Consider the following 14,287-nt stretch of genomic DNA (forward strand, 5'->3'; position numbering starts at 1 on the left):
GCGCATCTCTGAATTTTACCCCAATCTATTTTGAATCCACACATACACATTTGCCCTGCTTCACATCTGCAGTGATATCCACTTTCATTTATGTATCTGTACGTCTCTTCTGCTGAAATTATTCTAGTAATGCCTGTTACACTGATTTGCTCTCACAGGGTGGGGCGACAAAATTGATTGGAGGAATTGGCATGTCTTAGAAAATGGATCTTTGATGGGCAGGTAATAAAAGTCATAGTGATTTGGGGAGAGATCTGAAAGGGAGATGTGTACTGCCTTGTGAACAAGATCTTCAGGTGAGGGAGCTGTGTGGTCTTTCACACATTGGAATAAAGGTGCATACCCTCCAACATTCTTCAGATGAAAATGGGGACATATCTCACCCCCCAACTACCCTCCTTAACCCCCCATCCCCCCCCCAGAGTATTTTCTATCAGGAGAAGCAAGTGATACCACCACCACATCAATGTGACACAGCACACACCCTCTCCACTGTCCTGTGAAAACCCCTCCTTCCTGATTTCATTTCATTTCATTTCATTTTTTGGTAGATTTCCAAAAAGAAAAACACACACCAATAAAGAAATTTTAGAAAGGGTCAAGCATTGGGTGGTTTTCGTTTAAAATCAATACTCCTTGCACTCTGCCAGGGCCATATGCGGTGCCGGGGTGCAAAGATCCATCTGGCGCCCCTGCCCCTATGCTGCCCAGAGTTGTCAACCTTTTTTTATGGAGAGAACCCCCAAAGTTGTAGACCTTTTTAGGAAATAGTTGTTTACCTTCAGAACAGTTGTCGGACGCAGTGACTCACAGCATCAACCAGCTGGGGTGCCAGTGTACAAAGATGGCTGTGGGTTCCATGGGTGGGGGGCAAAATATCAGGAGGCACAGTTGCTGCCCTGTCCACCTGCTGTTTCCCCCCTGCTGCATGGCGGCTCACTGTTTTAGCTGCACGCACAGCGCCTGGAGAGCCGTGTAACGTAGTAGGCGTAGTAGGCGCTGCACAACGCATCCTGTTGCTTGCGCCAAGCTGCAGATTTCTTTGCTGGGTTTTCCACTGTCGGCACACACTCCCAGTGCCGCCCAACATGGGGTGCCAGTGCAGAACGAGGGGGAATGCAAGTGGCAGCGGAGGAAAGATCTCCGGATGGGATCCATGCGCTCCTATTCGTCTGGATTTGTTGCTGTGCATCACGCAGCACCCACAACATTACACACCGCTCCGGGCGCAGCGCAGAAACAGTTAGCCACCATGCAGCTGGGGCAAGACCTGACAGCTGACAGTGGAGCACTGTGGGCTCTTCTGCTGCGGGCGGCTTGGGGCAAGTTTCGGGGCAAGTGTTGATGTCCGGGGAAGAGCCGCCCGCAACAGAAGAGTCCGCAGCGCTCGGATGGGCTCTGTTCCGCTTGGCTGTTGGCGGCTTTTCCCCGGACTCCAACGCTTGTCCCTGGACTCTTGGCCTGCCGCCCCTGAGAACCCGATGCCCAGGTACCGTGTACCCCTAGCGCCAACAGTTAAGATGGCCCTGCACTCTGCTCCACTTCCCCTTTCTTCCAGCCCAGGGTGGCCCTGCCCTCTGCCTGCCCCTGAGAACCAGCGTGTCACACGGGCTGGGCCTCAGCGACAGCAGCCTCTCTTCCTTTTCACCCACTCTCCAGCAGCCAGTAGGAGCTGCCTGAGAGGGCGGCCAGCAGCGGAGGTCATAGAAAGGCAATGGGATGCCCCCTTGTTCAGACAAATGCCAGCTCATCCTCCTTCCCACGTTTGGCAATGGCAACAACGGCAGGGAAACAGAGACATTCTGGAACCAAATCAGAAGCTGGTATGGCTTTCGTAATTCCAGGATTGTCCCTGGAAAATTGGGACACTTGGAGGTTTATGAAGATGCTGTGTGTGTGTCCGAGGACGAACGTTCAGCTGCTGCTATCCCAGCTATTATAACTTCAAGATATCAGCTTCCAGTGTTCTCTACTTTTCTTAGCAGGTCTTCAAGAAGTAAAATTAGGGGAAACTTTATTCCTCTACATCAACATAAAATAAATATCAGGAGTGTTTATCTCTGCTACCGAGGATGATATAAATGTTACTAATAGGGACCGAAACCATCTACCAAAAACCATGTAGTCACCTGATGATAAAAAGGCAATAGAGTGGCAGCCCATTACAGAATATCCAGCAAAATCAGAATACAAACACTATACATTGTGAAGGCAGGGTGCAGTGCCAGCTATTCAGTTCAGAACCAAGACCTAAATAGCAAATATAGCCTTGGCAGCTTTCTTGAGAACAATGAAGACAATTCTTTATCAAGGGGGTAACTATTCTTCTAGATTTACAATGCAGGCCTACACTTAGTTATCTAGGAGAATGCCCTACTGAGTTGGGAGAAGATATGCACACTTTCACAATTAGACCATTGTTTTATGTTTTTCTATACATAAAAGGTGTGTTTTGTGTGGATTAAATATTTGTAAATTATTTACACAAGACAAGGTATCATTTAGAGTGACAGAAGTAATTAATACTCCGGTCATTGTTGCTGCTGCTATTATTATTGCAATATCCATAAATATATACATGAATAGATCTCAAAATCTAGCCGCAAATCTAAACTTTGCAGGGGTGGCTAGCATCCGCCAGATGCTGCCGAACTGCAACTCCCAACATATCTGACCAATGGCCACCATGGCCTGCCTCAGATGGGAACTGAAGTTCAGCAACATCTAAAGGACAATAGCTTAGCCACGTCTGTCTTAAGAAAGCGACTGAAATGTAGGCATCATTCATCCTAATCAACACTCTTAAAAAGGAATGAGAGTTGGAGGAAGATGCTTTGGATATAAGCACCGGAACTACAAACCATCCACTACCACCAATGCACACGGAGATGTAGAGAGTGATGGAATCCCAGTAATTTTACTCCGAGTTTATTCTAAGAATCTTACCTGGGCAGATAATGGTTAAAACCCAAAACTAACAAATGTATTATGGCATAAATGTTTTTGTGCTTAAGTGCATTCCATCATAAGTAAACTCTAACCCTGAAAGCTTATGCTATAATAAGAGTCCCCCCCCCCCGCCATTTCTCTTTTTTTGCTGCCACAGACTAACACAGCTAGACTGTCTGGAAAATGATATGATCAAGAAATCAATTCCTTACACAATGTCATCAAGGAGTTCGTGAGAGGGATGTTTTTCGAAAGTTAAAGGGTTGGAAAATGTGTAGATCTGAGATATAATGCCAGCAATGATGAGGTCTCCTGACTGATAATACTTGTGATTTACTGGAAGAGGGTCACTGATACCACATTGAGCTACAGTTAGACTCCACACAGCCCGAGGAAGCAGCAGCAATACCAATCTTGAACACACATCTGTCTTAGCACTTATTCTCATGTTCCCTGAGCAGCACTGAATGGTCACTCTTTTGACTTATTCACAGCCAAGACTATACACTGCAGAGTATCAGCAGTCAGAGTGACCACCACCTGCCTGTCTTAAGCACCTGCTTTGGATGCTACAGGGAATGTTAATAGCACCCATCAGTCTTGGGCCTTTGTTTTTGCTGTGGCTAATGGAACTCCCTTGGGACACCTTGAAGAAGACGAAGTAATCATGGTGAATTTGATAATTATTTGGTAGCAGTGCTATTTTTCTAGAAAAAGAGGCGCCGGAACTCAATGTGAAGGCCTCCCTTGTTCTCCTAGAATGGCATTAGGGCCCACCTGAGAGGTGCCGGAACTGAGTTCCAGTGAGTTCTGGTTGAAAAAAAGCCCTAATAAAAAAGCTCTAATGTACTTCGTAGCAAAAAAACAGGTATGGCTTGAACAGTGAGGCTGTATTTAAACATACCATTATGAGGACCATCTGTACTATGCATTTAAAGCAGCAGCATTGTCATTAAAATGTCCCTGAGTAGCACAGCCTGAACTGAAGGGCCGCTCAACGGACTTATTCAAACCCAGTATTATGTAAAGTATTGGCGGGCTGTTTAACCTTGCCTGTCTTTAAACCCTGAACTGAATTTCACAGGTGACCTTAATAGAATCTGTTTTTCTCACGTCATGGTTTTCTTAGTGGTTACTGAAGCTCCCTTGGGATCTGGAGAAGCAGTAATCATGGACAATTTGGATACTTACAGGGGAGATAGTCACTTATTCAGAATTAGTGGTTCTCCGCAACATTGCAAAAGAAAACAGGTTGATTGCACTTCCATCAATCCTTTTCTCTGATCCTCTGCAGTGTGAAAGCAAATTATGTGTAACAGTAAGATATTTAGTGGGAGGGGTCTAGCTCAGTGGAAGAGTACATGACTAACAAAAACAATGTCTCCAGCCAGAAATGCCAGAGCCAATTAATCAAACTATTTGTTCTACTCCCAAATGAGAATCAAGGCGACACCTAGAGAAGTTGTTTACTTCAATTGCAACAAAGAAGGACATGTAGCCACACTTTGCAAAGCCTCAAAATTGGGGATTTCCCCTGCATTTAGGCAACCAAACCAAAATAAAGGATACAAAGAAAAGTATTTTCTTTTGCAAGAAAAGAAGCTATATGTTAACAATTATGACACAAAGTCAAATAAATGGTTAATTGATTCTGGAGTGTCTTCTCACATGAAAATTCAGTTTAAGAAAGTAAGTTTAACTCCATTGTGGAAATGAGAAGATGCATATTAAGGGATGCAGCTCTCAGGAGCCACTGCAGTGTGCCTCCAAAACAGACTGCCAGCGACAGATCTTCATTGGCTCCCAGTGCATTTCCAAACACAATGCAAAGTGTTGGTGTTGACCTTTAAAACTCTGTATAGCTGAAGGAGCGTCTCCACCCCCATCATTCAGCTCAGACACTGAGGTCCAGTTCTGAGAGCCTTCTCGGTAGTGGCACCCACCCTGTGGAATGCCTTCCCACCAGACGTCAAAGAGATAAACGATTATACAATTTTCTGTAAACATGTGAAGGCACCCTGTTTCAGGATGTTTTTAATGTTTGATGTTTCACTGTTTTTTAAAAAATATTCTGTTGGAAGCTGCCCAGTGTGGTCAGTTCAACCCAGTCAAGATGGGCCTGGTACAAATAATAAATTATTATTATAAACAATATATCCTCTCCTAGTGTCTAAACTCAATTCTACATCAAGGGGAATCCACAATCTCCCGAGGGAGTCTGTTCCACAATCAGCCAATTTCAACTGCCAGAAAGTTCTTCCTGATGTTTTGTTGGAATCTTCTTTCTTGTAACTTGAAGCCATTGGTTCAGGCCCTAACTTCAAGAGCAGGAGAAAGCAAGTTTTTTCCATCCTCCATGTGACACCCCTTTAGACATCACATCTCCTCCAGAGGTGCCAACTTAAATAAAATATTGGAGGGAGAATAAGCCCTGCTCTGCATAGTCAGTCCCATGATGGGGTGCATGGATACCATTTGAATGGCAATGCCCATCAACTTGGGGAGCCCAGCCCCCTCAAATATTTTATTGGGGGAGGGGAGGCAAAGACCCCTTGGCCCTAGGAGTTGACTACTATGATCTCCAATCAGTCTCCTCTTTTTCCAGGCTAAATATATTCAACTCCCTCAACCGCTCCTCATATGGTTTGGTTTCCAAACCCATGATCCTCTTGGTCGCCCTCTTCTGCACACATTCCAGCTTGTCAATATTCTTCTTAAACTGGGATGCCCAGAAGTGGACACAGTATAAAACAGGTGTGGTCTGACCAAGGCTGAATAGAATAGTACTGTGACTTTCCTCGATCAGAACACTAGATTTTTGTTGAATCATCCTAGAATAGCATTAGCTTTTTTGCTGCTGCATCACACTTTTGATTCATGTTAAGCTTGCGGTCCACCAAGACCCCTAGATCGTTTTCACATGCAAGCCACGTGTTCCCCGTCTTAGATTTGTGCCTCTGGTTCTTCTTGTCTAAGTGCAGAACCTTACATTTTTCCCCATTGAAATTCATTTTGTTAGCTTGCGCCCAGTTCTCCCATCTATTAAGATAATTTTGAATCCTGATTCTGTCTTCTGCAGCATTAGCTACCATCCCAGTTTGGTGTAATCTGCAGATCTGATGAGCATCCTCTCAATTCCTTTGTCCAAGTTGCTTATAGAGACATTGAACAACAACTGGCCCAGGAGAGAAGGAACACTCTGCACCTTGGCACATTATACAGTTTTAATGCAAATCTTATCTATGCCTCTAGGTATGAATAAAAGAAGGTTGCTTTATTCATGTAGCTGAATAAACGAAGCTTCCTAATGGTCTTTTTATTATATTTGTTTACAAATTTATAAGCTACATTTAAAAAGAAACGAAAATGTAGAATACGACATAACAATTTAAAAAATCCATAAAACATTATAAAACATGAGCAACTGGCTGCCAAATTCTGCACCAGCTGAAATTTCCAAAGGATCTTCAGAAAAAACTCCACGTATAACGTGTTGCTGTAATCTAACCTAGAAGTTACCAAAGCATAGACAACACAAGTTAGGTTTCCCCTGTTCAGATAGTGGCAGCGCTGGGCCACCAGCTGAAGCTGATAAAAGGCACTCCATGCCACGGAGGTCACCTGTGCCTCAAGCAAGAGCAAAGGATCAAGAAGTAGCCCCCACCTATTTACTCACTCCTTCAGAAGGAGTGTAACCCCATCAAGAGCAGGCAACCTCGCATCCATGCAGTCGAGGGAACTGCCCACCAAAGGTCCCCCAGTCTCATCTGGAATGAGCTTGAGTTTGTTGGCACTCATTCAATCCAACTTTAACTAGATTGGGACTTTCCAATTTGTAATTTGTTCTTTCCTCTCATTAGCTGTCCCCTGTTGTTCAACTCAGGCTTAATCAAAATGATATAGCATTTAGGGGCAAAGATGCAGCCCAGTAACCCAGCGCCAGAGGCCAAGATGGAGAAGATCTCCACAGCCACCATGTATTTCCCTTTTGTGCTCAGGTAGGTTGGGACAAATGCCAGCCACACACTGCAAAACACCACCATGCTGAAGGTGATGAACTTGGCTTCATTGAAACTGTCAGGCAACTTTCTGGCTAAGAAGGCCACAGTGAAGCTGATACTGGCCAGGAAGCCCATATAGCCCAGGACAGAGTAAAACATGATGGCCGATCCTTCATTACATTCCAGAACAATCTCTTCAGCCATTGTATGTGCATCTAAATCAGGGAAAGGGGGAGAGATTGCCAGCCATAGAGTACAAAGAATAGCTTGAACTAGGGAGCAGGAAACCACAACAGAAATATCCAGTCTTTTCCCCATCCATCTCCTCATACTGGACCCTGGCTTGGTGGCCATGAAAGCTAAAATGACTGTAGTCGTTTTGGCCAAAATACAAGAAACTGCCACAGAGAATATCATGATAAAAGCAGCTTGTTGAAAGAGACACATAACTTTATGCGGCTGCCCGATAAACAACAAAGCAGAAACAAAGGAGAGCAAGAGGGAGATGAGGAGAGTGTAGGTGACGTTCCAGTTGTTGGCTTTGACTATGGGAGTGCCCTTGTGCTTAATGAATATCCCATGCACCAAAGCTGTGATAAAACAAAAGGAAAGAGAGAAATTAGCTAAGATTACCCCCAACGGCTCTTTGTATGACAAGAAGCTGATCTTCTTTGGAACACACAAATCTTGTTCTTTGTTTGCATAATGATCTTCTGGACACTGAATGCAGTATTCTGCGTCTAAAAAAGGAAACAGATTTTGTTTTATACATGGATGTACTTCTACATACAGTACATTACTGAATTTAATAAAACTGGGTGATTTTTTCTGTGCTATTTCTGGGTAGGGAAATGGAGCAGAGTGGATTTTGTCATATATTCTTTAGTGAGATAAAATTATCCAACAGTTTTTCTTTCCCTGAATGAAAAAAAAAAATTCAGAAACTTTGGCTCACTGAATACTAAATAAAATTCTTTTTTTAGTTTTTATTGTTGGATGAAGAGTTGGAAGTAGAGTAGGCCTTGCCCATTTCTTCGTTCATGAATAAAATGATTTAAAAGAACATTACTCTTAAAACTGGATCCAAAAGTGAAGTAAAAACTCATTGACCTCTCAAAGATTTGTTAGAAAATTCTTTTAGCTCAGGCATATTTACAAAACCCTGTATGGTGACACCTAGCTCAAAACCAGTGTGCACAATCTCAGTTACTTTTGCATGACTATGCGCACAGCAGATCCCCTCACTGATGGTATTTTAATTCCTGGAACATCACAAAGCAAGAGTTATTGTGAACTACATATTCTTCTTGTCCTGTTATGCTCAAATCCTGTTTACTTCTAAATTTCCTTTCCTTTCCTTTTCTTCTGAGAAGCTGAACGCTATGCTAAACAACAAAGGAATGCTATGGAATCACCAGCGCTAAATTTGGAACATTTAAATATAAGTAAATTCTTGTCTATAAACAGTGTTGAACAAGTGATTGATAGCAGTTAATAACCTGAGGAAAATGCTATGAATAAAATGTATTTACCTCTAAATTTAGAAATCCTCCCTTCTGGACAAGGAAGACAATCATAGCAGCAGAATGGTTTTTCTTCCTTCTTGCTCTTGCTGTAACCTGGATGGCAAGCGTCATTGCACACTGAAAGCGGCTGTACCTGTGCATAAATGAAATTAATGGGTGTTTAAACACGGAGATCCAGCTCCAAGGGCCTTCTGGCGGTTCCCTCACTGCGAGAAGCAAAATTACAGGAAACCAGGCAGAGGGCCTTCTCAGTAGTGGCACCCGCCCTGTGGAATGCCCTCCCACCAGATGTCAAAGAAATAAACAACTATCCAACTTTTAGAAGACAATCTCCTGCAATAAAGATAGGAGCAAGGTAATTCTTTATAACCAGCAGTAAAGTATTGCACTTATGTGAAAGGATAACCTGTGGCCACTTATCCCCTGCCCAGTGGGTCAAAGTAAGGATGAGGCACTTTTGGGATCAAAATTAGAATTTTATTTATGCACATTTGATGAGGGCTGTAACTTGATATCCACTCTGACAAGGCACAGAACTTTGTATGAAATAAGCACACCGTACAGAAATAGCTGAAAGGTTCTTACAATTCTAACTTTAAACATGCCTCAGAATAGACTGATTTCTTCTAGAATGGCCATTGGTCTTACACTTCAAGTAAAACACTTCCAGCCCCATCTAGGATCTTCATTTTCCCCTCAGGGAAAACAAACTGGATTGCCATGTCTAGCTAACTCCTTATTCAGACCTACTATCTGACAGTTTTAACCTATCTAGGATCTAACCAGGTTCTATCCAAGCCCTTTCTAGGTACTTTCCAAGCCCTAAAGCAATCCTATCTCCACTAACTGTCAGACAGGCCCTATTTGACCATTTAACTGTCATGTTCTAACTTCAAATTCCCTACTGTCTCTCCTGATTGGGTGACACTCAACCCATTGTCTGGATGCTCAAGTTCCATGCATCACAATTTCTATTTCTCCAGTTCTCCTATCAAAAGGATTGTGCTACCAAAACGATGGATGGACAATTATTATTTTATCATTATTCTTATATATTTATTTATACCCTACCTTTCCCCCTGACATGGACTAAGGGCTGCTTACAGATGAAATGGGAACAGCTAAAAACTGGCTTGGGGGAGGTCATAAAAACAATTAAACATTAATAAAAATAAAACCATTTTCAGAAGCATAAATTATCTAATAACAATGTATAGATAATTACAATACCTGTTTAAATGCAGTTGGCCATACAATGTCTTCCACAGAAACACTCAGGATTTTGTCTTCAGGAGCTAAGGGATCTATCATTCCAACTTTGGCTCGAAAAAAGGAGCGGTTTGGAAATGTCACCCAATTGATAATATCAAATCCAGCAGTGATATCTCCATTATGATTAAAGGAAACCTTTTCTCCAGCACTGTTGTTAAATGAGACTCTCCTAAGGTAGCGCTGAAGCTAAATTGAAACAACAAAAGGCAAATAATATGCATATATAAGATGCTTCAAATAGACTAAAAGGTTTTCATTTCCACAAGCTACTTTTGGCGCCCCATTATTTTATTTATTTATTTATTTATTTATTTTATTTATATACCATCCTATACCTGCAATGTGCATACTTCTCACAGTGTTGCAAATTTACTATGCCATCATAACTTTTGCAACCAATCTATTGTCATCAGTAACATACACAAGTCAGTTACAGATAGGTAGCCGTGTTGGTCTGCCATAGTCAAAACAAAATAAAAAAAATTCTTCCAGTAGCACCTTAAAGACCAACTAAGTTAGTTCTTGGTATGAGCTTTTGTGTGCATGCACACTTCTTCAGATACACTGAAACAGAAGTCACCAGACCCTTCTATATAGTGAGAAGGTGGGGAGGGGTATTACTCAGAAGGGTGGTGGGATTGGGTGATTGGCAGATAGCTGTGATGAGCCTGTTGACGACTTTTAACTCTTAACTCAGAAGGGTGGTGGGATTGGGTGATTGGCAGATAGCTGTGATGAGCCTGTTGACGACTCTTAACTCTTAACTCGTTTGAACTCGTTAAGAGTCGTCAACAGGCTCATCACAGCTATCTGCCAATCACCCAATCCCACCACCCTTCTGAGTAATACCCCTCCCCACCTTCTCACTATATAGAAGGGTCTGGTGACTTCTGTTTCAGTGTATCTGAAGAAGTGTGCATGCACACGAAAGCTCATACCAAGAACTAACTTAGTTGGTCTTTAAGGTGCTACTGGAAGGAATTTTTTTTTATTTTGTTTTATACACAAGTCAGATAAACACAAGGGTGGAATTGACACACATATAAAAAACTGTTCTGAAAATGCTTTTTTAAAAAGCGTTTTTTTCAAAAAAAAAATACATTGAATTCTCCATAAGGCTCACCATAGCCATCTAGTGTCACATTGCATATTGCACTTAAAACACACTTACAACATTTTATTTGCAGCTGTAGAGCTGAGTCCAAGGAGAAAGAGATCCAAGAGGCAAGGGCAACACAAGGTTGTTTGCGGGATTGTAAATAAATGCAAACATTAGAAAATACCAACAAGCCTCCAAGGACCTCGTTCCAAATAAGACAAATATAAGGTAACCCCTGGAAGGCCCAGCATGATTCTTCTTAGGGGTGGGGTCTAGAATGGTTTTTAAAGTGAAAGCAATTAAAGTTTATTGTTTCTGTTTTGTTTTGTTTTTAATGAAGGAAGTCGTTTGAGCACCAGCCCTTCGTGGCCTCTCTGGGGCTGCTGGATCTGGGCATTTACCTGCCATGGCTCTTGATTTAGAAATTGCTGACCTCTTCCTAACACCATAGTTCCGGGTTTGAATATGAATGAGTGCATGCGCAAATTCATGGGGAAAACAGGAAAGCTGTTGCTAACATTCAAGGCAGATACAGACATTCTCCAGAAAGAAATGCATCATGGGGAAGAACAGGGGGAGAAGACTATTGCCAGAATGTCCTGTTTGAAGGCTTCCCCAAGCTGTCTGGTTGTCTGCTATAGGAAGGCCTTGGACTGAGCCAGCAGGATCCTTCCTTTGTTCTTAGTGTATTCAGGACATTACCTTCCATAACTCTTGATTCTGAAGATTTACTCCGTCATCCACTATCACTCTGCCTTTGTATCTAGATGGATGCATGGCCTGCAATGCATGTGCTACAGCAAAGACTGCATTGTACACACTGTAGCTGTGGCCAGTCAGGCTCATTTCAAAGACAGATGCAGGAAGTGTCTCCAGCTGCTCTTCCCCACTGCAGGTGTCTCTACCGTCCCTTTCTGTATCAGTTTTAGGGAGTGAACAGTCAAAAGCTGTTTCCCAAAAGACCCTAAGAAAAGCGTCTTCTTTCTCCGAGGTAGGATTTCTCCCCTGAATAAATTTCTGGAATCCCACAATCTTCTTTGAGTGAACTGCGATGGATAGAGCACCGTGTATAATGTCTATTTCCCAATCTCTTTGAAAGGAAACGGATGTGTATTCCATCTGTGCCATCATTATCCAGACTTTGGCCTTCATTGTTATGTCCTCTGTTTCCAGAAACCATGGAAACATTCTCAAGAATACCATAGTATAAATTTCACCTTGTAATACCACAACGTTGGCAGTGCTACGAACAATAACATTGTATGTATTGACCCACTCGGTGACCTTTTCTTCCATACCAGTGGTAACATACAGTGTTGGCAAACTTTGGATAAAGTCGAAACAAATACCTTTCTTGGAAAATCCAGGAAGCACAGTCTGTACAAACCTCTCTCCATTGTCACCAGTGATAAAAACCACCCCAATCCATATCCACCTGAAAAACAGCAGCAGCTGGAGGATTCCTGCAGCCTGATGCTCTTCGGCAGGAAACATCCATTGGAAGAACGCTTCTTGCATTTGGTCATTTATTACTACAGTAGAGCCATATCCAAGCTATAAGAAAAAATAAAATAAAATCCAGAGATATGAAATGTTAAGAGTTCTTCCAAAACCTTGTTGACTCTCTGCCCTCAATAATGACATTTCCTAGACATGGAATGTCTGGGGTTATCATTTTCATCCATATCTCTGAGTAGATATAAATATCTACTCTTCATCCATATCTCTGAGTAGATATAAATATAAAATGGGAAAAGCAAAATATTATCTGAGGAGCAAGAGCAATATAGCTAGCTTATTATAATCCTATGTTCTATGGAGACACATTACCTTTGAAATCTTGTAGATATATAGAGTCATTGCCACGAAGAGACACACATTGGAATCAGGACCCACAATGAAAGCTACTGCATTATCATGCACATCACACTTGTAGTTTGGGATGAATCTGCCCCTTGTGGAGAGAAGTTCCATTGAGGCCAGATAGGTCTCTCTTGCAGTGAAATGGCTGTTATAGATGTGGAAGCCCAGGGTGAGGTTGGATAAGATCCAGAGATTTTCATTGATCTCATTGACAGCAAATATGAAGGACAGGATGTGCTGGTAGGTCTGAGTGATATATCTGCAATCAGATTTTCACGCTGTGTCAGAGCATCTCTGCTTCAGAATATATGCATCTCTGAATTTTACCTCAATCTATTTTGAATCCACACATACACATTTGCCCTGCTTCACATCTGCAGTGATATCCGCTTTCATTTATGGATCTGTACGTCTCTTCTGCTGAAATTATTCTAGTAATGCCTGTTACACTGATCTGCTCTCACAGGGTGGGGCGACAAAATTGATTGGAGGAATTGGCATGTCTTAGAAAATGGATCTTTGATGGGCAGGTAATAAAAGTCATAGTGATTTGGGGAGAGGTCTGAAAGGGAGATGTGTACTGCCTTGTGCATAAGATCTTCAGGTGAGGGAGCTGTGTGGTCTTTCACACATTGGAATAAAGGTGCATACCCTCCAACATTCTTCAGATGAAAATGGGGACATATCTCACCCCGCAACTACCCTCCTTAACCACCCATTCCCCCCGCAGAGTATTTTCTATCAGGAGAAGCAAGTGACACCACCACCACATCAATGTGACACAGCACACACCCTCTCCACTGTCCTGTGAAAACCCCTCCTTCCTGATTTCATTTCACATCATTCTTTGGTAGATTTCCAAAAAGAAAAAAACACACCAATAAAAATTTTTTAGAAAGGGGCAAGCACTGTTTTTTTCCTGTTGTTTTTTTTTTTAAAAAAATACTCTTTGCACTCTGCCAGGGCTGTCTTAAGCATCTGCGGTGCCAAGGTACAAAGATCCACCCGGCGCCCCTAGGTTGCCCAGAGTTGTCAGAGGCGTATGAAGGTGCCTGTGGGTTCCGGGGTGGGGATGTTGGGTGGCACAGTTGCTGCCCTGTCCACCCGCTGCCCCCCCAGCTGCATGGCGGCTAACTATTTTGGCTGTGCGCACAGTAGTACCATGTAACGTTGTGGGTGCTGCGCGGCTCATCTTGTTGCTTGCACCAAGTTGTGGGTTCCTTTGCTGGGTTTTCTGTTGTCAGAGCACACCAACAGTGGAAAAGCCAGCGAAGAACCCACAGTTCGCCACATGCAACAGGATGCATCGCGCAGTGCCCACAACATTACACACTGCTCCGGGCATGGCGCAGAAACTGTTAGCCGCCATGCAGCTGGGGCAAGAGCCGACAGCCGAGTGAAGCAGAGCCCGTTGGAGAACCGTGGGGTCTTCTGCTGCGGGCGGCTCAGCACGAGTTTGGCAGCGAACAGTCTGCGGAAGAGCTGCCCTCAGCATCAGAGCCCGCGGCACTCCAATGGGCTCTGCTCCGCTTGTCTGTCAGCAGATTCCTACGCTTGGCACCAGACTCTAGGCCTGG

General features: G+C 43.1%; 1 protein-coding gene across 1 annotated transcript; it reads right to left on the reverse strand.

The window, feature by feature from the left end:
- Positions 1-6,381: 6,381 nt before the first annotated feature.
- Positions 6,382-9,325, reverse strand: LOC307202002 (vomeronasal type-2 receptor 26-like). The gene is made up of 3 exons (XM_079951608.1): positions 9,062-9,325; positions 8,483-8,609; positions 6,382-7,690 (listed from the first exon to the last, which is right to left on the reverse strand). Exons 1-3 carry the CDS (start codon positions 9,077-9,079, stop codon positions 6,759-6,761), a joined length of 1,077 nt encoding a protein of 358 aa, XP_079807734.1. The 5' UTR covers positions 9,080-9,325; the 3' UTR covers positions 6,382-6,758.
- Positions 9,326-14,287: the final 4,962 nt, after the last annotated feature.

Source organism: Podarcis cretensis, assembly GCF_951804945.1.
Source record: "Podarcis cretensis genome assembly, chromosome: 13".
NCBI lineage: Eukaryota > Metazoa > Chordata > Lepidosauria > Squamata > Lacertidae > Podarcis > Podarcis cretensis.

Excerpts from the sequence above, each read along its gene's own strand:
- LOC307202002 (XM_079951608.1), bottom strand. Across the intron at positions 7,691-8,482 it reads GAGGATTTCTAAATTTAGAG|ACGCAGAATACTGCATTCAG; the intron begins GTAAATACATTT and ends TTCCTTTTTTAG.